The 23,111-nt window shown below is 30.5% G+C and overlaps 2 protein-coding genes and 1 long non-coding RNA gene across 3 annotated transcripts; all 3 read left to right on the top strand.

Annotated features, from left to right (window-relative positions):
• Nucleotides 1–1,802: 1,802 nt before the first annotated feature.
• Nucleotides 1,803–8,419, top strand: LOC101213062 ((R)-mandelonitrile lyase 1-like). Its single transcript, XM_011651816.2, has 4 exons — nt 1,803–2,062; nt 2,202–2,849; nt 6,867–7,713; nt 8,054–8,419. Exons 1-4 carry the CDS (start codon nt 1,966–1,968, stop codon nt 8,091–8,093), a joined length of 1,632 nt encoding a protein of 543 aa, XP_011650118.2. The 5' UTR covers nt 1,803–1,965; the 3' UTR covers nt 8,094–8,419.
• Nucleotides 8,420–17,555: 9,136 nt separating this feature from the next.
• On the top strand, nt 17,556–20,136 carry LOC101213549 ((R)-mandelonitrile lyase 1). The gene is made up of 4 exons (XM_011651814.2): nt 17,556–17,686; nt 17,820–18,467; nt 18,845–19,691; nt 19,886–20,136. Exons 1-4 carry the CDS (start codon nt 17,593–17,595, stop codon nt 19,929–19,931), a joined length of 1,635 nt encoding a protein of 544 aa, XP_011650116.2. The 5' UTR covers nt 17,556–17,592; the 3' UTR covers nt 19,932–20,136.
• Nucleotides 20,137–20,478: 342 nt separating this feature from the next.
• On the top strand, nt 20,479–22,128 carry LOC116401961. The gene is made up of 2 exons (XR_004214280.1): nt 20,479–20,953; nt 21,873–22,128. It is a non-coding gene; the product is annotated as an uncharacterized LOC116401961 (long non-coding RNA).
• Nucleotides 22,129–23,111: the final 983 nt, after the last annotated feature.

Below are 23,111 nucleotides of genomic sequence, written 5' to 3'. Positions count from 1 at the left end.
ATTTTTTTCTTTAAGTTATTTCAAACTGATTATGAATCTCCACAACACACCAAGCATATCAAACGATCATCGACAAGAACACTGAATTTTTTCAGATTTTATTTTGTATTAGTTGAGTTAGACTTATGCTATAGTAATAAAAGAGAAAATACTAATCCTTACATTTTAATTAACGTTTCTCAATATAAGATTAATTACAAGATCATATAAACTCAAACATACCTACGATCTTGTTGAATTACTATTCAAAGATACATTTTAATTCCAAGAGTTTACTCTAAAAAAAACCTATTTTTGAAAAATATTTAAGTATGTGATGACTACATAAAACGACGCTTTGATGGGTATTGTAACCATTTATCGAAAGAGTTAAATATCATCTGACTATTTATATATTATTACATATCGTTATTGCAAGAAATATAAAATATATAAAGTCAAAGGATCATGAAGGAAATAATTATGTTTTTTTATTTTTAATAAATAAGTGATATTTATGTTTGGTTCATATAATCAAGATAGAGAAAACAAACCAAACAAACATCCAACAGCTATCTTACATTTCTTGTATTTAAATATAATTTATCTTCCTTAGTTAATTTATTTTTATTTTTGTCAAAGTAATATTAAACAATTTTTCAAACCATTCAATTTTAATAACAATGATATATTTTAGAAATTATGTGGACAGGGAGCTAGCAAGCGTCGCACCGTTCTCCTCGTGGCAAAGCTAATTTGTTGACTTCACTTTTAAGTTGATGTTATAATTAAGCTCCGTTTGGTCCGAATTAGATCAATTTCATTACTAATAATGTCTTCTTCTACCGATTAAGTGGTTGAAACCTACTAAATAATCAAATAAACACGTAAACCAATGACCAATTCTAAACTAAGTGAAGTTAGATAACACATTTTCAATCCAAATCTAAATGATTTTTTAAAGATTTTTTGGTATACGATCGTTTAGTTTGGTTACTTTTGGTACGTTCGTTTGGACTTGTCTATCCAATATCTCCAACAATTTTTTTTTTCTTCACAACCTTAAACCAAGTAACACACTAGAAAAAGACGATAGAAATGAAAAGAAAAATTGCAGAAAAAATAAGATAGAAGAAGAAAGGACAAACAAAAATATTTTAAAAATTTCCGAAGAAAAGAGAAAATATTATGAAAAAAAATCGCAGAGAAAAACGATAAAAAAACGTAAAGAAGAAGAGAAGAAAAACGATAAAAAAGAAGGATAAATTTAAAATATTTTTAAAAAATGACCAGAATTGTGAGTTTTTTCATTTTGTTATACGATTCATAAATATTTTTATGGTTTATTATATTTATAAAAATTAATCTTATATTTATAACGGATTAGATTTAAATGTAACACATGACTAATTATTCTCTCAACATACCTTGTTTCTTTTACCAATAGTATAAAATTTCTTCATGATATTTTAGATCTCATTCCCCTTAAAATTTAGAGCTGTTAACCAAAATTAAAATTAAAATATCAAATGAAATCATGGTAAGTAAAAGAGAATAGTGTTATACAAAGTTAATAAAACCCAAAAGAAGAGTTGCCTTTTATTTTGTATGATGAAAATGTGTGTGAAACAATTTATTCTTTCGAAAAGTACGTAAATCTTAATAAAATAAAACTTTACGTTTAAAAATTTTGTGACACTCAAGAAAATACTACTAAATTAATTTAATACAAATTAAAAAAATGGTTAAATTTGATCAACCATTTAAGCCAAGCCCTTTTAAAGATGAATTCATTCTTTGTTTTTTCCTTTCCACTCACTGGGTTCTCTTTGGTTTCATCGATTTTGTTGAATTCTCCTTTCCTTCCAAAAAAAGGGACGTATGCATTTAAATTAAGAGTCAAACCTTGTATGTATATATACCAACGGCTGTAAACTTCAGGAAACAAAGAAAAGCTTGTATCCCCACATTTAGCTTCTGGAAATAATGGAGAATTATTCTAAGGCTACTATTCTCATAGTCAGCCTTATAATCTCTATCTTTCAATTACAAGTTCACTTCTCGCATGCTATCCCCAATCAAGGTACTACGATTACAAATTGTTATAGAAAGTTATCGTCACAACGAGGCTCACACTTTTTCAACGTTTGTGCCTTTTTTTTTTTTTAATTTCACATTTACCTTCGTTGATACTTATTTTGGTATGACTTTTCCTTTTTCAGATGTTAGCTACATGAAGTTTGTACATAATGCTACCGATTTACCAACAAAAGAAGAATATGACTACATAATTATAGGAGGAGGAACAGCAGGGTGTCCATTAGCTACAACATTATCATCAAAATTCTCAGTTCTCCTTCTTGAAAGAGGCAGTGACCCCAACAAATATCCTTCTGTGTTGAATGAAAAAGGTCTATCGAAGGCTTTTGATACAGAAGATGATGGCAAAACTCCGTTCCAACGTTTCGTCTCGGAGGACGGTGTAGAGAACATTCGAGGGCGAATCCTCGGCGGTGGAAGCATGGTCAATGCCGGGTTTTATTCAAGGGGACATAAAGAGTTTTTTGAAAGTGCAGGTGTTGATTGGGACATGGAATTGGTGGAGAAAGCTTATGAATGGATAGAAGAGAGTGTGGTATCACAACCGATTTTGAAAGATTGGCAATCTGCTTTTAGAAGTGCTTTGTTGGAAGGGGGTATTGTTCCCGATAATGGGTTTGATTTGAGTCATCTTGTAGGTACTAAAACTGGAGGCTCTATCATTGATGATAAAGGAAATAGGCATGGAGCTGTGGAGCTTCTAAATAAGGCCAATCCCAAGAATCTTAAAGTTGCAATTGAAGCCACAGTCCAAAGAATCCTCTTCTCTGGTTAGTCCTAATTAAACATTTGTTTGTGTCCATTTCAATGTCTTATCTTTTATAAAAAGTAGTTAGGATTAGATTAGAAATTATTTCAATTATTCTAAGATTTTGAAACATGAATAAATTTAAAAGCAATTGATTTTGGCTAGGTTTTACCTCACGTGGGAAGGTAATGGATTAGTTATAATATGAAAAGTAGACTACACTTAGTTTATTTTACTATAGTATGAGTTGTGGGACCCACCTTAAAATATACCGGCAAACCATGCAATTTAATTGTGGAATGAAACGGGTTGTCAATAATTGAATTTCATGTGAGACTCACTATTTTTATCATTACCTATATTTTGTTACTACACTGATTATGAATCAGTCAAATCTATTGTTACTTTTACCTTTATCGATACTATTGGAGAAAATAATAATGATAATGATAATAGTAATAATAAAATGTGTCACATTCATAATTCTAAGTAAACGTAATTAAAAGTAAGGTTAATTTTATAAATATAACAAATGAAAAAGTCCATTAGATTGATTTTTTTAAAAAAATATTATAGATTTTTTTATTTATTTTCATGGTCTTTCTTCTCCTCTTATTTTCTAAGATTTTTTTCTTCTTTTAATCGTGTTTTTCTCTTCTTCTTCTAAATATTTCTTTTGTTTTTTTTTTCAAATTGTTATTTGATTGTTTTTATCGACAAATATAAAAGATCGTGAAAAATAATCTTGAGATATTGAATAACGATCATGTACAAAAAATAGTCAAATTTAAACGATCGTGTACCAAAGAAGCTTAAAAAAATCATTTAAGATTTGACTACTCCAATTTAAACGATCAATATCTATTCAAAATTTAAACGATTGTGTACAAAAAATATTTTTTAGAAAACAATACGACTTGGGTCATTAGGTGCACCCTGCATCACCACTAGCTAGGCGGACACTAGGGATGTAAGAATATGAGTTGAACTTGAATAACCCGGACTATCCAACTAATATTATAAAGGTTGGGTTGAGTTAGGTTAATGGGTTGGGTTAAAAAAATTAATTTTTTTGGGTTGGGTTGGGTCTCGGGTTGGAGAGTTGAAAAATTCGATTCAACCAAATCCAACCCAAATTAATTATATATATATATATATATTTATTTATTTATTTAATAAAATAAAGTCTAAAAATTAGGTCTTCCTCCCTCTTCAATCTTCATCCCCTCATGCCCCACTCACCCTTCTTCATGGTGTTCGATTATTCTTTCCATCTCACCTCAGTCTTCGGTCTTGTCCTTCACAATCTCGTCGTCCACCTCCATTTCGTTAGAAAGTAGAAACGAAAAAAAAAAAAAAAAAACAACACAACCCTACAACCCAACCATAAAATATAGGCCGAATTGGGTTGGGTTGGAAACTAAATTTGGGTTATTCAAGTTGTCAGCTCATATAATTTGAAAATCTAGGTTGGGTTGAGAATGTCTCCCAACCCAACCCAACCCGATTACATTCTTAATGGGCACTTTTTTAGCACCTTCATCATCCCTTATAAGGTTTCATTCATTGAAGTATAAGGTACAAGATGTTAAACAAAAAGAGAGCTAGAAATAAGCCCAAACAAAGGAAGTTCAAGTAAAAGTGACAAATTAGAGGAATAATAATCAAGGATATAACAACATTTATAAAAAATTACAAATATAGCAAAACTATCGCTGATAGACTTGTATCACTGATAGACTCGTATGATCTATTGGTGATAGACCAATTTTTACCACATGGTCTATCAGTGATAAACTCTGTCATTGATAGAATTTGACAAATTTTGCTATATTTGCAATGTTTTTAAAATGTTGTTATATACTTAATTATTTTAAATTTAATTGTTAAATTTACAATTATCCCTTACAACAATAATTTCGCTCCAATCAAATCGGCCATAAAGTAGCCACACCCACAAATTGAAAAATATGATACCTTTTCTTATGACTTGTGTCTATCGAGTGGAGGTCTTTACAAAGGCTTTGACAGCTTTGGTTATTATTTTTCCAACACGCATGCTTCTTGATTTTATCCCAAATTTGCAAAATTACAATGGATGAAGAGATGATCATCAGATTCGTTACTAACCTGAAAAAGGATACAACTACTACTAGGACTGATGCAATGGTTTTTCAGCCTACCTTGCAGCTTATCACAAGTGAATAATCCCTTTTGGAAGATAGGCCACAAGAAGAATTTGCATGGAATCTTTGATTTTCAAACGGATTTGTATAGCACAATATCCAGAGAATCAATAGTTGTGACATCTAAATTTTGTTTAACAGAGGCTGCCGAAAACGAATCATTACCATTGATCGTTCAAATTGGAAAGTTTGGGTCTCTATTTTGATTTGGGGAAGGGAGAGATGCTTTGATGGAGTTCCACAACTCTTGTTCTCTATCAAGAAAATGTCTTCTCGGCTTAAAGTCTCAGTCCTGAGTGGAATCATTCCAAATGTCTCTGATGTTAATTAGCATTTTGAGCTTGAGAAAGAGCTCTCCATTATTATGGGACTTTTATGGGACCATTTCTACTCCACAGGTTGTGCCAGAAAGATAAGAGCTCTCCATTATTGATCTTCCAATCGATTATTTTAAAGCTATACCAGGCTGAACATTTGATAATTGATCTCCGCGGAGCTTTCGTACTATTAAATTTTGCTTTAGAAAGAAAAAGCTCAGATGGGGATTTGTTATATTTGACATCAATGAATTTCCTACATAAAGCAAGAGATTCAGAATGATACCTCCAAAGTCATTTACACACATCAGTGCAAATTTAGTATCAGCCATTTTAGTAATCTCGAGCCCTCCTTTGTTTTTTGACATCGACACAATGGGCCATATGATGGATGCAATTTCTTTTTGTTGTTTACAAGGTAATATTGATCACCATGGCTGCCTTTCCAAAGAAAATCCCTCCAATGGTTTTCAATCTTTTTACAGACAGAAGATGGGACTTTGAAGATCGACAATTGGTTAATGGGGAGGCTAGATAATGTATAGTTGACAAAAATGATTCTTCTCTCTTCTGATATGCAAGAGTACTCCCAATTGTTTAGCCTTTAAAGTATTTCTCAGCAACATTATCCCAAAAAGCCAATTGTTTAGCCTTTTGGCAGTAGCGCGGGAATATCATAGAGGAAGACATCTTGAATTTTTTACAGTCAGTAGCTTTCGGTAGTATCTGAAGGATGAAAAGGATGGGGTTAATATATTGAAGGGGAAGATGTAAAGGTTGGTTAAAGAGATTTATGAATATGCAGAGTTTGATTTGTAATGGTTGGCTGAAGTAAATGTTCCTGGAGAGAAATTATGAAGGTTTGTTTTGGCTGGACAAATGTCAACATGCTGAGCTCGTCGGCGTCGAAACGAAATTGGGAGGTGAAGGAAGGATGGGAAGTTGAGAGGTTTTTACTTAAAAAAAATATTCAAATTTAAACCATAGTCTACCAATTTTTTTTGAAAAAAATCCTTTAGATTTGCATATAGTCTACCAAATGTAATCGATTCTATACTAAAATCTTGAAAAAATCATTTGACTACTATAATTTAAAGGTCCGCATTTGCATTTAGACGATTAAATTTAAACATCGAAATAACCAAATCTAAAACCAAAGAATATTTTAAAAAAAAACCAAATTCGATTAAATCTAAACTATCGTCAACGATCGTTTACCAAATATATTACGTGTTGAATGTTCATTAATCACGAGACATTTTTTGTTATATTTTTCATTGACAACTAGTGTACTTACTTTTTTCCTTTTTATTCTATGATTTGTATATGGAACATTCATACTTATAATCTATATACTCATATCTTTATCCATATCAGTCATAATTAAAAAGGTTAGGATTTATTTTCTTTTATCCATTATAAAAAAATTAAAATGTGATCTCAAACAATTTTAAATCAGTTTCAAATTAAAGGGTGCCAAATAATTTATTAATTAGCTCCACACTTTTTTACATGTATTATATTATGAACATGCAGACTTATCGGCAAATGGAGTTTCATATTTAGATTCAAAAGGAAAGTTACACACAACATTCATTCATGAAAAAGGAGAAATCATTGTAAGTGCAGGAGCCATTGGAAGTCCTCAACTTCTCCTTCTAAGTGGGATTGGCCCAAAATCTCATCTTTCATCCTTAAAACTACCTGTCGTTCTTCACCAACCACATGTTGGACAATCGATGTCTGACAATCCCCGTTTTGGGACAAACATTGTTCTTCCATTCCAAGTGGTTCCTACATCAGGAAAAGTTGTTGGCATTTTACAAGACAATATCTATTTCCAATCTCTTGCTAGCCCTTCACCATTCTTAGTTCCACCAACTTTCAGTCTTCTACCTCCTCATCCCACTTCAATTAATCCAACCTTAGCCACTTTTTTTGGGAAATTCTCCGAAGTTCATTCCAAAGGCTCACTTAAACTAAATTCCTCTATTGATGTGAAGAAGAGTCCCATTGTTCAGTTCAATTATTATTCCCATCCCGATGATCTTGCTCGATGTGTTAAAGGTGTAAGAAAATTGGGAGATGTGTTTAAAACTCCAACAATGGAAAAGATTAAGACCCAAGATTTGAAGGGTAATAAAGGATTTATGTTTTTGGGGCTTCCATTGCCGGGAAATTTGTGGAATGATAGCGCTGTTGAAGAATATTGTAAGAAAACGGTGGCTACTTATTGGCATTATCATGGAGGATGTTTGGTCGGAAAAGTTGTGGACGGTAATTATAAAGTGATCGGAACTGAAAATTTACGTGTAGTTGATGGATCCACTTTCTCTATCTCGCCAGGAACTAATCCTATGGCCACCGTCATGATGCTTGGCCGGTGAGTAATAGTACATATTTATATTTTAGCGGATTTTTTTTAAAAAATTGAATTTTCAAAAATAGCAATTTTTTAAAAAAAAAATCTTTATGGTTAGGAGAAAATTAAAATTTAATTAGAATTCAGTCTTAATCCGAAGAATACACCACTAATTCAATATTTATTTTCTATCGGTGGTTATTATTGATAGAATCTGAAATTTTACTATATTTTGTAAATATTTTCAGTAATTTTATCATTTACAATAATTTTAGTATACTCTTATGTATTATTTGGAAACTTAAAAAAAATTCTTGATCTTTTGTTTTCATGAAATAACAAGTTCAAAATGGTTGTGCAGGTATGTTGGCCTTAAGATTGTGCAACAAAGCTCAAGTTAAAGAGTGTAATTAAACTTGGGAATCCATGGTTGAAATTAATGTTAGTGCAAACTAATTGAATCAATCTTGTGTGTGGTAGTGCTTGGACGGAGGTAACCTATCCTTTTAGAGGAAATGATCATTAAAGATAATTTTAAAAAGCTTCTAAATATAAGTTAATGTGTTATTGGTATAGTTAGAAATGTATTAAAATGGCTAGTCTAGCTTTTATTTATCTTAAAATACTCGTAAATGTTTCTATGTCATGACTATGTAAGTGATAATTGTTGTCAAATATGTTGAACGAGATGTGTGAATTAAAGTAATGAGATTCTGTGTTAAGAGAATACAAGGATGCATCAATGGTAACAAGGGTTCTATAGCATTTTTGCAATTACCATCGTGATTACTTTTTCGGAAAAGACACATTTTTTATGAGGAATATCAGAAAGCACGCTCAACAGACTCGATCGACGCATTCATTGATCAAGGCCCTACATTAGTTGATCGAGTACAAAAGAAAAAACATTTAAATTTAAAGGTATTGTTGATGGGGAGTAGTTTTTAAAGAGTTTTGCAAAAAATGACCATTGTGTAGGGATAAGATCCCAATCAATTCCTAAGAGATTAACTTGTTATTATTGATCTATATCCGTGAACACACAAATATATCTATGGTAAATTTTTAATTATTGAAGTGTATACACAGTTAATGAATATTGATTAATGTAGTTAATAAGTTTAGCAAATTAATCTCATATATCTCGTTTGAGTTTTAAATATGTAAGTCCACTAAGACTCATTGCCTAGTGCACAAAGAGTATTGAGGTTATTATATACTTTGAATGTAATTTAAAATATTCAAATTTACTTAGTATTTTAGTTAAAACTTTATTCAAAATAAAATTATTAGAAAATTAAATTGGAAAGAGTTAAATATTAAATTAATAAAATATGAATTAGATTCATATAAAAACTATAGGTCAAGATTAACGTGTAATATATGCTGATAGAGTTGAAAAACGCAATCTTATTCTGCTTAATTCAAGATCGTCTTTGATTTTACATTATTGATTGGCTATTTTATAGGTTTTGAGCCATTTGAAGTTGGAATGTAGTGTTAATGTCGATTTGGAGCTAATTTGGATAAATACGAAGTCGAATAGCATTAATCGAGGCAAGCAGGTAAAGAAAAGAAGTCATTTGGCTTTTGCCCTGCAGCATCGCAGTGCCCGACAATGCCATGTGTAAAGTTTTAAGCCAGAGAAGGTAGTACACCTCATAAGCTTACAACGTATATAACACCGAGACGACCCAAACCCTATTTGCACGCATTCGTCAATTAGTGTCACGTTGTTGCCCCTGACATCACGTGCTGCTTTATTATATATATATATATATATATATATATATATCTTGTTTTTCGGCACCAGCCGAAGGGAGACCCAATTCCAGCTGTTTCTCTAAGCTTTTTTATTTTTTATTTTTTTAGTGCTTTTTTCTTGTTTACATTCAAGTCAAACTCAAGATTCACACTGATTCCAACAAACTAATTTCTAACTCGAGGTAACCGAGGGGGTCTGAGTTGAAATTGATAATGCAAAAAGTAAATTTGTAGAGGAGAAAAAGTAAAGCGAAGAAAATTATATATTAAAAGAATCGAGCTTAGGTTGTAACACTTTCTCCCTTATCCAAAGAATTCATTCATTGAACTATCCTTACCTATCTAAATGCAACCTTCACCTAACCAATTTAATTACTTCAAATAGCTAAATTGTCCCAAGTTTTAATCGTTCCAATTCAATATGATTAAGCATGAAATATTGAATTTTCCAATAGCATTAAGTTCTGGAGATCCTAAGATGAAATGTCTAATTGACATTTAATAGGTTCAATCCCAGGTTGGGTTAGAACAATGCACATCAAGATAGATTTACAAGCTAACCTAACCAATTGCTTCCAAACAAATCATAACTAATTGTGAGTCAAAGATTCAAAGTAAAGGGAAAACTAAATATTTTTCATGTGTTATAAACATATAACAAAACATTATTCAAATTAAGAATTGAACTAAAGATTACATACAACAAGTTTAAGTTCTTATGAATTCAAAGGGATAGGGAGTCTCTAAGAAACCCAAGCCTAGAAAATAGTACCTTAGCCTCTCATCCACGTTTCATGTTAGAAGTTGTGTGGGTCCACAAATATTTTATTTGTTCACTATTGTCTTCTTCTTAATTAGTTGACGTGGGAAAAAACGTTCGTTTAAGTAAAGTTTGTGAATATTATTCTGATGAGAAATATTTTATTTAGGTCATTTTTAAAAGACTTTTTTTCCTTAAATGATGAAGATTTGACTTCGGAGTAAAAGATATTCGTGTGTACGATTTTTTATTCATGAGTGTGCGACTTATTCTGTTACATTGAGAGAGACGTTGTTGCAGTGCAAGACTACATAAAAAAAATATCAGATTCTATATTGAACAACTAGAAAAATACAGAACCCGAAGCATGTAAATTCTCTCTCATTGGTGTGATTTGTTGTTGCTAATTTATTTGATAACGATTAGTGTCAAGGTTATAAGATCTGAAGTTCATGCTTCTGTAGTACGATGATATAAAGAACTTTTGTTATATGTCATGATAAAGGACGTGATTCAGGAGGAGATCCTCCAGTTTACTACCTTAATCTGTTGATTGATGAAAAACTTGATTAAAGGGGAGATTTTTGTTTGCCAAATTTATCTTTGAAATAGTTTAGTGACAGTGTTACTTAGTGTAATATCGTATCACTAATAGTACTAAGTGAAGAAGATTAGTGTTAGACTTTGTACTAAAAATCATAATAGTTTGATTATGATTTATATATAAAAGAAATAAAATCTCTAATCTCGAGTCAAGGACCCTCTAGATGTAGATGTTGTGTAATCGAACTACGTTAACAATGTCTTGTGTTTCTACAATCTCTACTTATTGTTTTGATTATTGTATCCTCAGCTGTTAAATGTGGGTTCATCTAAATCACCACTATTGATTCTTTCACTATTTTATCAATTGGTATCAAAGCAAAGTTTTTTGTCTTTAATGAATTTTGTGCATGAAGGAACTTCAACTTTAAGACCTCAGTTTCTAGATGGGGCTAACTATGCATACTCGAAAGTGAGAATGGTTTCATTTATGAAATCTAAGGATAGTAAGTGTTGGAAAGTAGTGATCTCTAGATGGGAACCTCCCTCAACAAAGGATGGCGCAGATCCAAACTTTTTTCAAATTATTCAGCTAGCTCTATTGCTCTAAATTTAAATGCATTCGATTAATCTTTCTCTCATTTGCTTTTTGTTGGGTACGGTCCATGGGCTTTCCTCTAGCCCTTTTTGTACTCTTTTTTGCTTCATGTACCTCTCTTCCTATAGTAATGAAGTGAAGCGGGAATGATGAGTATGCTAAGGGGGTGTCCACCTAGTGGACCTGTACTGGTGCACCTGCTGACCCAACCGTATCTTTTATCAATTTTTTTTTTTTTATTAACGGTCAATTATACTGCCTATGATCTAATTCGTATCTTCTTTTAAAAAATAACAATTGATGAATTACATTTACTATCTATGAGTTTTAGGACATAAAATTCAACAAAAAAAATCAAGTTGATAGTCTTTATTTTCTCAAATTTGTTCAACATATCAATTTAGACCTAAACATTTTGAGGAGTTCCAAACCAAAGGTAATGTTTTATTGTTCTTATTAATAAATTTTAGTCCTATATCTTTTTCCGGCCCCACGAAAACTTTCTCAATCAATAATTGAACATAAATATTAGCTAACAGATGACATAAAATATAATATTCATCACGTGTCTAAATTTATTGAGATTTATCCATTATTCTAAAATGAATTAAGACCTGCGATCCATTATGATCACAGTTCGATGCATGTATATATTTTTATATTTCCAATTGTTAGTCGTATCACGATTAGCTTATATCAATTACACATCAAATTTAATATATCTTTTTTCAAAGGAAAATTTGATGAATTTATATATAAATATATATGTGTATGTACATATATACATATATTATCAAAATAGGCATGCTCCATTAATCAAAAAGTAAGATTGTTAAATGATGAATTACACTATTAATTGAGGAACGTCATTCATCGTATCAAATAAGATCTAATTAACTTTTAAAAAATATATATTTAATAGTATTGATCAACTTAGCTTAAAATAAATCATGTAATGTTAAATGTACTTTCATCCATTTCTTTAAACTTTTGAATATATCAATCTGAATTAATATGTTTATTATAAGAGTATATATATAATCCAGAGATTATTTGTTTAAAAACCTCCTACAATTATGATGGTAAATGATATGTGATTAAATTTATTTTTACCAATCAACTTAAGCATTTTGGATAAGGGGTGATTTAAGAAAGCAACCTGAAAAGTTTTTAATTAATATAATATTCATGATGATTGAGTTCACGCAATGCAATGACAGAATTATAAAATGATTCAGTTGACTCATTCAATTGTTTTCATACTGATAAAGCCTTGTATTACAGTACAAGATCAGTGCAAGATCAAACCGGTCAAATTACCTCTACAATGCATGAAAAAATTTGGTCACGAGTAGGTTCATTCCATATATATGTCCAAAATGTTAGTATTTAGTCCTATAGTTTAATAATACATCTTATAAATAGCTCATATAGTTTGATAAAGTTTGACATCACTAAATAATAGTCACTACAATAGAAATTATTTCAAGAGATCTATCAAACCATTATATTAGAGACAAAACTTTAGGAACCGAATCCATCCTAACTTTCTCCAAAGGGACTAAGTTTTCAACTTGTGACCAACGTCCAAGTCTGTCTTTAATTGATTTAAAGTTTGAATGTTTTGGTTTCTTATTTTGGTTTCTGTATTTTTGGTTGGCAGTGAATGTATCAAATATCTTGAAATGATCCAACATAGGAGTAACTGGCACATACATACAAAGTCTAATTTTCTTAATTACTGTAAGTTTTCTAATAATATATTCCATAATGATGGAATGAGTAAGTGTATCGATATTGCAATTAGATTTACACATTGTTAACACCGTTGCCAGAAATGATTAATTTAGAAAAATGAGTGTGAAACAAAAAAAAAAGAAAGAGAGAAATTGTCGTTGAAGTTTTCTAAACTGATCATTTTCAATATCTTTTTGTTATATTTTCAAATAACAAAAGAATTAAAATAATCAATATCTAGTATGATGATGCTAGCTAATCTACACGTCATTTAAATACTTTCTTAGCTATATATAATCCATCATTATATTTATATCATCACCATAAACCTAATAAAAATTGAAAATTCTACGAATGTAACCATTGGTTTTTCAACTTTTATAGAATTGTCTGTTTTAATTCTTCACTGCATTACTTTCTAAATATAAAATCTAATCAAGATCAGCATATCAAAAAAATTGTTTTATCACGATTTAAAATAAATTTTGATTGTATCTATAAATATTTTGATTTATTTTATTATATTTAAACACAACTTTGAATAGAGAATAGAGATCTTACTACGAAAATCATTAAGAAGAAACGTGTTTGAGTGTAACAAGGGCCATTAACTAATAATACAAAGCTAATCTCCATTTCCCTTTGATTACATTTTAATTAAGCTTTTCTAAATAGTAGACTAAGCAACATTATTAAAAGATTAGATGTGTAGGTGTATGTGAATATATATTGCAACGGGATAATATAAAGTCTTTCTTTTCGATAGAACCAAATGTACATTTTTAGTTGGAATTCCTAAAAAATAAATAAATAACTATCACGTGTGGGTTTTTATATAATATTATTACTATCATCATCGTTGTCGTTATCGTAAGGAATAATATAAAATTACATCAACTATTAAAAACTGGATTAAGAAGAATATAATTTGTTTAATTTTTAATTAATATATAATTTTTCATTTATGTAATGGGGTTTGTGATTGATCACTCAATAAATAGATATTTGTATTAATATTTTGCAAAATAACTATTAAATTAAATTAAATGAACCAGCTGGTTGCTGCTTGGGCTATTGACTTTACAATAATATAGTAATACTTAATATTATTTTTGTAATAAATAAATAAATAAACAAATAAAATAAAATCTTAATAATAATAATAAGGGTTAGTTGCATAAATCACAAACAAGCCTAAAATAATAGCATATATAACACAATGATAAAATAATTGTATATATAGCATAAAAATAGTAAAACACTAAAATATCCACGTCAAACTACCATTTTGGTCATTCTTTTGTCTAATTTCTCAAATTGAAAACTACAACCGATAATTGCTATTAGTGATATTTGCTATCACTAATAGCTTTTAATTTGACAAATGTTTATTTCTGACACTTCTTCTCAATTTTTTGCATTGAAAGCAATTACTAGTAGCTACAATTAGTGAATAGTACTGGTAGTTGTTATCGGTTGTTATCACTAATAGCTACTATATATATTCAATCAAATTCTACTAGGTACATGCAAAATAAAGCATTAGCCATTTTTCTATCAGTGTGTAACACTAATAGACACCGATATCTTTCTATCAATGATAGGAACTGATAAAAACATATAAATGTATATTAGTGCATATGTTGTGATTTTATAAGGGTTGGTGTATATAATGTTGAATCAAACTCTTTTAAGTACATTGAACATATAGCAGTGTAGATAACTCTATTAAGTACATTGAATATATAGCAGTGTAGATATTTTTCTATCAGTGTGTAACATTAATAGACACTGATATCTTTCTATAAATGATAGAAACTAGAAAAAAACATATCAATGTATATTAGTGATAGACATTGATAGAAAAGTATCAGTATATATCAAAGATAATAATGACAATGAACTTTTATGAATGTTATAATTTGTAATCACAAGAAATTGTGATTTTAGAATGATAAATATTGATAGACATTTATTTCTTTCCATCGACAATCAAAAAAGGAAAATACCCTTCATAAATTTGATATATCGATATTGCTCTATTCATTTAAAAGCTCAATAACAGAACCAATGGAAAAAAGAAAATACCCTTCATAAAGTCTAAATGTAACTACATAATGATTCATGGTTGATTAATTTGTCAAAGTTTTCAAGTCCTAGAATTGTAACCTTGCCATGGCAACAACAATATCTTGCTGAATGTTCACCAATCAATGGGATCTTTAGCTTTCTAGGTTTTCTTGCTAAACGTGTAAGATAGGAGATTATGCTAAAATGCCATCATCTACAACTCTTCAATTTGAACGAATTCCAGTAGGTCGAACACATTCCATCTATTAACAAAAACGTGCTTGAATAATATTAATGAAAAACATAAGAATAAGTAATCGAAGTACAACAAGCCCATAAGAATAAGGAATTTCATGTAAATACCAAACTTGATAGGGGTAAATTCGAAGTTCGGGTTTCACTATGAATTGTTTACCACAAGCGCTATTACAATGAATGACCTAATAATAAATGAAAAATGAAAAAAGAAATCAACATTTACGAATATACAAAAAAAAAAAAAAAAAACCACATTCTATAAGCAGCTAACTGGAAAATATATGAATATAGTTGTAGCCTATATCAATCACGGATGAAAGTAATAGAGATGATTTATGATAGCAAGTGATAGATTTTTATTGCAAACTAATTTTAACTCACTACATTTGCACACATTAGTAAACAACAAATATTAAGTATAGAGTCTCGTCATTGTCTATCAGTGATAGAAAATGATAAAGTTCTATTACTATCTATCACTAATGAAATGTGATCATATAGACCTATCGATAGAGTTCTATCACTGTCTATCATTTATTGAAAGTGATTAAGTTTTTTCACCATCTTTAATCACTTTCTACCACGGATAGAAAAATGATAAAGTCCTATTACGGTACACTACTTTTAACTCACTACATTTTCACATAATATAAAATTGATGGGAAGTGATAGAGTCCTATCGGTGATAAAAGTGATAAACCTCTATTGCAAACTAATTTTATTTTTAAATGAATGATAGAGTGTTTCAAACTACTTTTAACCCATTACATTTTCAATGTCTATATCTTCACATAAAAAATAAAAGAAAATAAAATTTCAAATTATATGTATATCATGGATCATTACATTACAGAACACAAACAAATTAAAACAAAAAATGAACGAATATGAGTGATAGAGTCATATTGCAAACTACTTTTAACCCACTACATTTTTACACAATATAGAAATATGGATAGAAAGTGATAAAGTCCTAATGTAAACTAATTTTATTTATTTATTTTTAAATGAGTGATAGAGTTGTATTGCAAACTATTTTTAACTCATTAAATACATTTTTACAAATATATAACGGATGGATAGATTTTGAATGCCCACATCTTCACATAAATTAATAATAATAATAAAATTTAAATTTAAATTATATGTACATCATTCCATTAAAATACACAAACAAATTAAAGTCAAGGATGAACTAATTATATGTACAACTTCACAAAAACAAATAAAAATGAGCATCTCACTAAAATCTAAATAATTTACAAAAAAAATAATCCTCAAAATTTAAATTAATTCTCCAAACAACTTTAAAAAAGAAGATGCAGCACAAAACAACAAGAAGAAATAAGAACGAGAAGAAGAAAAAAGAAATTAATATCTAGATGGGAAACTTCCCGTGATGGGATGTGCAAACATCGATGGTGAAAACATTTTCCGCATGTGATGGATGCGAAAACACCATTCACTGTGATCAAAATTTCGACGATCAACAAAGATTAAAACACAAATTAGTTATGATCAACTTGCCAAAAAAATATGAACAAGATGCTGAGAACAGAGTAATCGCGCGAAGATTTTGATAAGTTGAAATATATTTTTGGAATAATATAAAATTAGAAATCTAACATGACGACGTAATATAAGACATGTGTTTGAAATCGAGGTATTTTGAAGAAAAAAGAATTTTGGAAAGTAGGCGATTTGAGAATTTACATTGAAGTTACGCGATAACAATAGTATACAATGAAGTCAGCAACATATAAGTATGTTTTGATATTGTAATGCAAGAAGAAGGCATGCGAAGAAAGTTAGGATTCTTAATTTTGATTAGATAACTAATGTCGTGTTGGATTTAAGTTAAGCATAGTTAGAAAAGCTGTTAAGCCTATACATGTAAAGTACCAAGTAGGCCTTGGCGAGCTAACAAAATCATAAGGAATAATTAATTCAAAATTAAACATTTTCAAATAAAATATACATTCACATTTGAGAAATTGGCAGCACACAATACAAGGCTAGTAGAATTAAAAATGATGGTTAAATTTGACCAACCATATGCATTCAAATTAACAGTCATACTTTGTGCGTATATAAATGTATATACCCAACAGTTTCATAAACTGGAGGAGACAAACTTTGTATCCCAATAACATTTAGCTTTCGAAAGGCCATGGAACATTCTAGGGTTACCATCCTCATACTCAGCCTTATGATCTCTATCTTTCAATTACAACTTCACTCCTCACATGCTATCCCCAATCAAGGTACAAATTATTACAGAATAAGTTTTCTTCACAAATCGGATGACAGTTTTACAACGTTCGTTACATGTCGCCTTTTTTTTGTTAAAAAATTTCCTTCATTGATACTTATTTTGGAATGAGCTTAAATTTTCAGATGTTAGCTACATGAAGTTTGTTCATAATGCCACTGATTTACCACCAAAAGAAGAATATGACTACATAATTATAGGAGGTGGAACTGCAGGGTGTCCATTAGCTACAACATTATCATCAAAATTCTCAGTCCTCCTTTTAGAAAGAGGCAGTGACCCCAACAAATATCCTTCTGTGTTGGATGAACAAGGTCTATTGAACGTTTTTGCTGCTGGAGATGATGGAAGAAATCCCTTTCAACGTTTCGTCTCGGAGGATGGCGTAGAGAACATACGAGGACGAGTCCTTGGCGGAGGAAGCATGGTCAATGCCGGGTTCTATTCGAGGGGACATCGAGAGTTTTTCGCAAGTGCAGGTGTTGATTGGGACATGGAATTGGTTGAGAAGGCTTATGAATGGGTTGAAGAAACTGTTGTATCTCAACCAATTTTGAATGCTTGGCAATCTGCTTTTAGAAGTTCTTTATTGGAAGGTGGTGTTGTCCCTGATAATGGGTTTGATTTAAGGCATCTTGTGGGAACTAAAACTGGAGGTTCAATCTTTGATAATAAAGGAAATAGACATGGAGCTGTGGAGCTTCTTAATAAGGCTAATCCCACAAATATTAAAGTTGCTATTGAAGCCACAGTTCAAAGAATCCTCTTCTCTGGTTAGTGCTTGCAAATATTCCATTTAAATTATATTTGTTTTAAATGACTGGAGTTTTAATTTATACTTTAACGTAATCTCATGAGGAAACCTGAGCCAATGACTTTATGTATTGTTCCATTGAGATAATTTTACCAACTCCGAGAAATTGTTTTCTAGGATTTAACAAAGTACATTTCTTGTTGAAGCAACACTCTTTCACAAGATTTTTTTGAAAATAAATTGAACTTGAAAAAAGCTTATTTCAAGTTCAATTTAACTCGTGAAAAGTTATTCTAAAATGCATTAATTTTGAAGAAAGTCATATTTCGAGTTCATATCATTTATTCCAACCGATAATTTCCACAGTTTTTTATCATGTATTATTTTGACTCGTAGGTTTATCAGCAAATGGGGTGTTGTATTCAGATTCAAAAGGAAAGCTACACAGAGCAATCATTCGCAAAAAGGGAGAAATCATTGTAAGTGCAGGAGCCATTGGAAGTCCTCAACTTCTCCTTCTAAGTGGGATTGGCCCAAAATCTCATCTTTCATCCTTAAAACTACCTGTCGTTCTTCACCAACCATATGTCGGCCAATCCATGTCCGACAATCCCCGTTTTGGCACCAACATCATCATTCCATTTCCAGTTCTTCCTTCTTCTGTAAAAGTTGTTGGAATTTTACAAGACAATATCTATATACAATCTATTGCCAGCCCTTTCCCAATTTTAATTCCCCAAATTTTCAGTCTTCTTCCTCCTCAAGCCACTTCCATCATCCCAACCTTAGCCATGTTTGTTGGAAAATTCTCCGAAGTTCATTCTGAAGGCTCACTTCGATTAAATTCCTCTACTAATGTGAAAAAGAGTCCCATTGTTGGATTCAACTATTATTCACATCCTGATGATCTTGGTCGATGTGTTAAAGGTGTAAGAAAAATGGGAGATTTGCTTAAAACTCGAACTATGGAAAAGATTAAGACAAAAAATTTGGAGGGTAATAAAGGGTTTGAGTTCTTGGGTGTTCCACTACCGGAAAATTTGTGGAATGATAGCTCTGTTGAAGAATATTGTAAAAAGACAGTGACTACTTATTGGCATTACCATGGAGGATGTTTGGTGGGAAAAGTGGTTGACGGTAATTATAAAGTGATTGGAATTAAAAATCTGCGTGTTGTCGATGGCTCCACTTTCTCTGAGTCGCCGGGAACTAATCCCATGGCCACTCTCATGATGCTTGGCCGGTGAGTAATTCCTTTTTTTTTCTCTCTATGTTTGCAACTATAGGATTATCAAAACTTTGAAGTTTTCTTTCAAAAAAAAAAAAAAAGTAACACCATATAATATGTTCATATAAAGAAATAGGATGTAACTTGTGATTTAATTTCAATATTCTCTTTTATTTGAATGAACTAATCATTTCAAAATAATTTTGCAGATATGTTGGCCTTAAGTTACTCCATCAAAGATCGAATCTCAAATAAATTACGAGGCCAATTTTTGGTCAATGTTCTTGTTAGTTGTTCGTCGGCTGCATCTATCTTGTTTTTTCCTTTAATATAATTAATGTGTATTTTATTATGATAGTTGTTTGTTCATATTTTTAATGGGTTTCTAAATATTGTATTATTTTTTTCTTCTTATTCCCACAATAAACTTATTGTTTTGTCTTCTCTTTTACTCATAAAATAGAGTTGACTTCAAACATAATTGAACTCATTACCAGCTAATGTTGTTCCCTGCCCAAAAAGGGAAAAACAAGTTATTATAATTAAATTATATACTTTATTATTTATGAAAATGAAAAAAACAAAATCCAATCCATGCATATAAAAAAGTTTGGACTTATTATTTTTTTTTGCTATATTTATAAAATCACAAACTTTAAAGACATTTTTGCAAAATAACTTAATTAATTTATCATTCAATACAATTTTTTACAAATTTTAAAGACATTAATCTTTTGCATTTATGGGAAAATTAACTAAAATATTGTAAAAACTATCTTGTCACTAATCTTCTACCGTTTGATAGAAGCTTATCAATTATGATAAAATTATTAACAATAATAAATTTCTATCACTGATAGATTTATTACAAGTGATAAAAGTATATTATTGATGAACACCTATTATTAGTGATAGACTCATATATGTTACGACATTCTAGAATTTGACCACGGATTAATTGAAGAATTCAATAATATCCAAAGAGCTCAAAATTTTCAATTATGCAAGTCATTCAACTATTGTTTTATTTCTCCCATCTATGTATCTTGATAATGAAATAGATAATTGAGAGTCCGGATAAAGTTGAAGATAGAGATGCTGGAATAATTCTTGTGATGTTGTTTGTGTTTCAGTTCTGGGATGTGGTTCTTATAATAATCAGCTATTCTTTAAGCTTTTGATTCCATTATTGTTTTCAGGTTTATTGTAGCAACCATCTTTGTAATGTGGTCTTGGCAGCTGCTGAATTATACGATTTCAGGAGCAACCTTCTTTAGGTGTGTTGTGAACTATGATAAATATAGTTACTATGTAATATAATTACTGGCTGTATGCAACATATATATCTTAATTATTTTAGATGGTATGGTGGAAAATACCCAAATTTTTGGTTTAAGGGGCGTAATGTTTTTCGTAAGTGCAACAGTTGATTATTATTTCTGCAGAAAGAAACATTACTTTTCCTTGAAATGTTGGAGTTACAATCAATGGTACAAAGAGCTCACCTAAACTGTCTATATTCAAAGTTAACAATGACTTGTGGTACTCTCTTGTCATACCAGCTTAGAGGTCTCTAATTTGAACATTTAAGTGAGCTTTAGGCCAAAAACCCATGTTGTCTTTCCTATCTGGGGTTTGAGTGCCCTCAGTTATAGGGGAGCAAAGCTCCAACTCTTGGCTAAAGTAGAGAACCACTTTATGTGTGTGCATTAGTACAAAAGTGGTCTATGATGACAGTTATTTACTGTTGTAAACGAATTTCACGACAGTTATTTTTAGTCATAGAAACGGGAGTCATGGAAAGTCCTTTGACGACAGTTTTCAAAAACTGTCGCAATAGGTTATTTTATGACATGAAATAAATGTCGTTAATCAACATTCAACGACTTCAAATAACTGGCATATTTTATTTTATGACAACGTGGGTGTGAGTTTACCTTTTTGAGGGTGGTTTGGTAGTTCTTGAACCTAAATACATGTTGAAGTGTTATGACTATCCTGCAGTTATGGTAGTCTTTTTCTTAATTTTTATTTTATGTGTGCCATTTTCACTTGGGGGGTTGGAATAAAGGGTTTAGACATATGTTATGTGTGTGCCATTTTCACTATTCTTGATTATGTTGGGAGGGTGGCTGGAATGAAGGGTTGAGATGTTATTTAGTCATACTTTAAAATGAGATTTTGTTTTCTTACTAGGTTTGGAAGAATCTATTGAAGCAATGAATCTAACTTGGAGCAATTGATGGATAGAACACTTTTTGGTTTGTTTAGAGATGAAGATGGAAGATTGGTATGTAGATTGTATTCTATATTTTGGTTGTTTATGCTTGTACAGAAAATCATGTTATATGCATTATGATGATATTTACACTAGTTTTGATTAAAGACTGTAATTTCATACTTGTAAATTATTCAAAACTTGATTGAAAATGTACGAATATTACAAAGTGTATTATGGTGTATATATATTAAAGTGTCGACTATTTGTTTTTATATGGGTCTTATGTATTATAATATTATTGTCGTTCAAATGGTTCGTGTAATGGTGGAGCGACAAGGAGAGCAGGAAAAAACGATAGTAATTGAAGAAGTTGCAACAGGAAATAAATGTCATAATATATGAATTCGTTACACTTCATAACTGTCGTCAATATTGAAACAATAACATTATTTTATAAGAAAAACTATCAGGATTGCCCTATATTTAACAGAAAAAAGTGTCATAAATAGCAAAACATTGACATTTAATTTTTAAAAAAACTGTCACGATTGACATATTCTTGACATTTAAAAAATGTCATAATAAACGAATTTGTGACATTTTTAAATTGTCGTTAATACGCAAATGATGACAGTTCTTTATTGTCATAATATAAAATATGACAGTTATTTGTTGTCATAAAATAGTAATTAACGACATTTATTTTCTGTCATGAAAAATCTTATTACGACAGTTTTCGAAAACTATCATGGAAGGACTTTCCATGACTCCCGCTTCTATGACTGTAAATGACTGTCACGAATTTTATTCGCGACAGAAAATAACTGTCATCGTAGACCATTTTTCTTGTAGCAGATACTTGAGAATAATTTTAACTGTTGTCCAGTGGTCTAACCCTGGGTTGAAGTGATATCTACTGACCACTCCCACTATATAACAAATGTCTGATCTAGTGCAGAGCATAACATACATTAACCTACTCACAACTGAGACATAGGAAATACGTCTCATAACCTTAACTTCTTAAGGTGCCTTAGGACACTACTGCTTAGACAAGTGAACCATATGCCAGAAAGGTAACAAACCCTTCTTAGAGTTCTGCATCAAATATCGAACCAACAATTTGTCGATATAGATTGCTTGAGACGGTACTAGCGTTTTGTTCTTACAATCCTTAATGATTTAGATCTCTGGAACATATTGTGCCTCTATCA

Source organism: Cucumis sativus, chromosome 2, assembly GCF_000004075.3.
Source record: "Cucumis sativus cultivar 9930 chromosome 2, Cucumber_9930_V3, whole genome shotgun sequence".
In the NCBI taxonomy this organism is placed as follows: domain Eukaryota; kingdom Viridiplantae; phylum Streptophyta; class Magnoliopsida; order Cucurbitales; family Cucurbitaceae; genus Cucumis; species Cucumis sativus.
The sequence above is the reverse complement of the archived record's forward strand: the minus strand, read 5'-3'. Positions and strand labels throughout refer to the sequence as shown.

Excerpts from the sequence above, each read along its gene's own strand:
- LOC101213549 (XM_011651814.2), top strand. The coding sequence starts at position 17,593 with ATGGAACATTCTAGGGTTACCATCCTCATACTCAGCCTTATGATCTCT. Across the intron at positions 17,687-17,819 it reads ACATGCTATCCCCAATCAAG|ATGTTAGCTACATGAAGTTT; the intron begins GTACAAATTATT and ends TTAAATTTTCAG. Across the intron at positions 18,468-18,844 it reads TCAAAGAATCCTCTTCTCTG|GTTTATCAGCAAATGGGGTG; the intron begins GTTAGTGCTTGC and ends TTTGACTCGTAG.
- LOC101213062 (XM_011651816.2), top strand. The coding sequence starts at position 1,966 with ATGGAGAATTATTCTAAGGCTACTATTCTCATAGTCAGCCTTATAATC. Across the intron at positions 2,850-6,866 it reads CCAAAGAATCCTCTTCTCTG|ACTTATCGGCAAATGGAGTT; the intron begins GTTAGTCCTAAT and ends ATGAACATGCAG. Across the intron at positions 7,714-8,053 it reads ACCGTCATGATGCTTGGCCG|GTATGTTGGCCTTAAGATTG; the intron begins GTGAGTAATAGT and ends ATGGTTGTGCAG.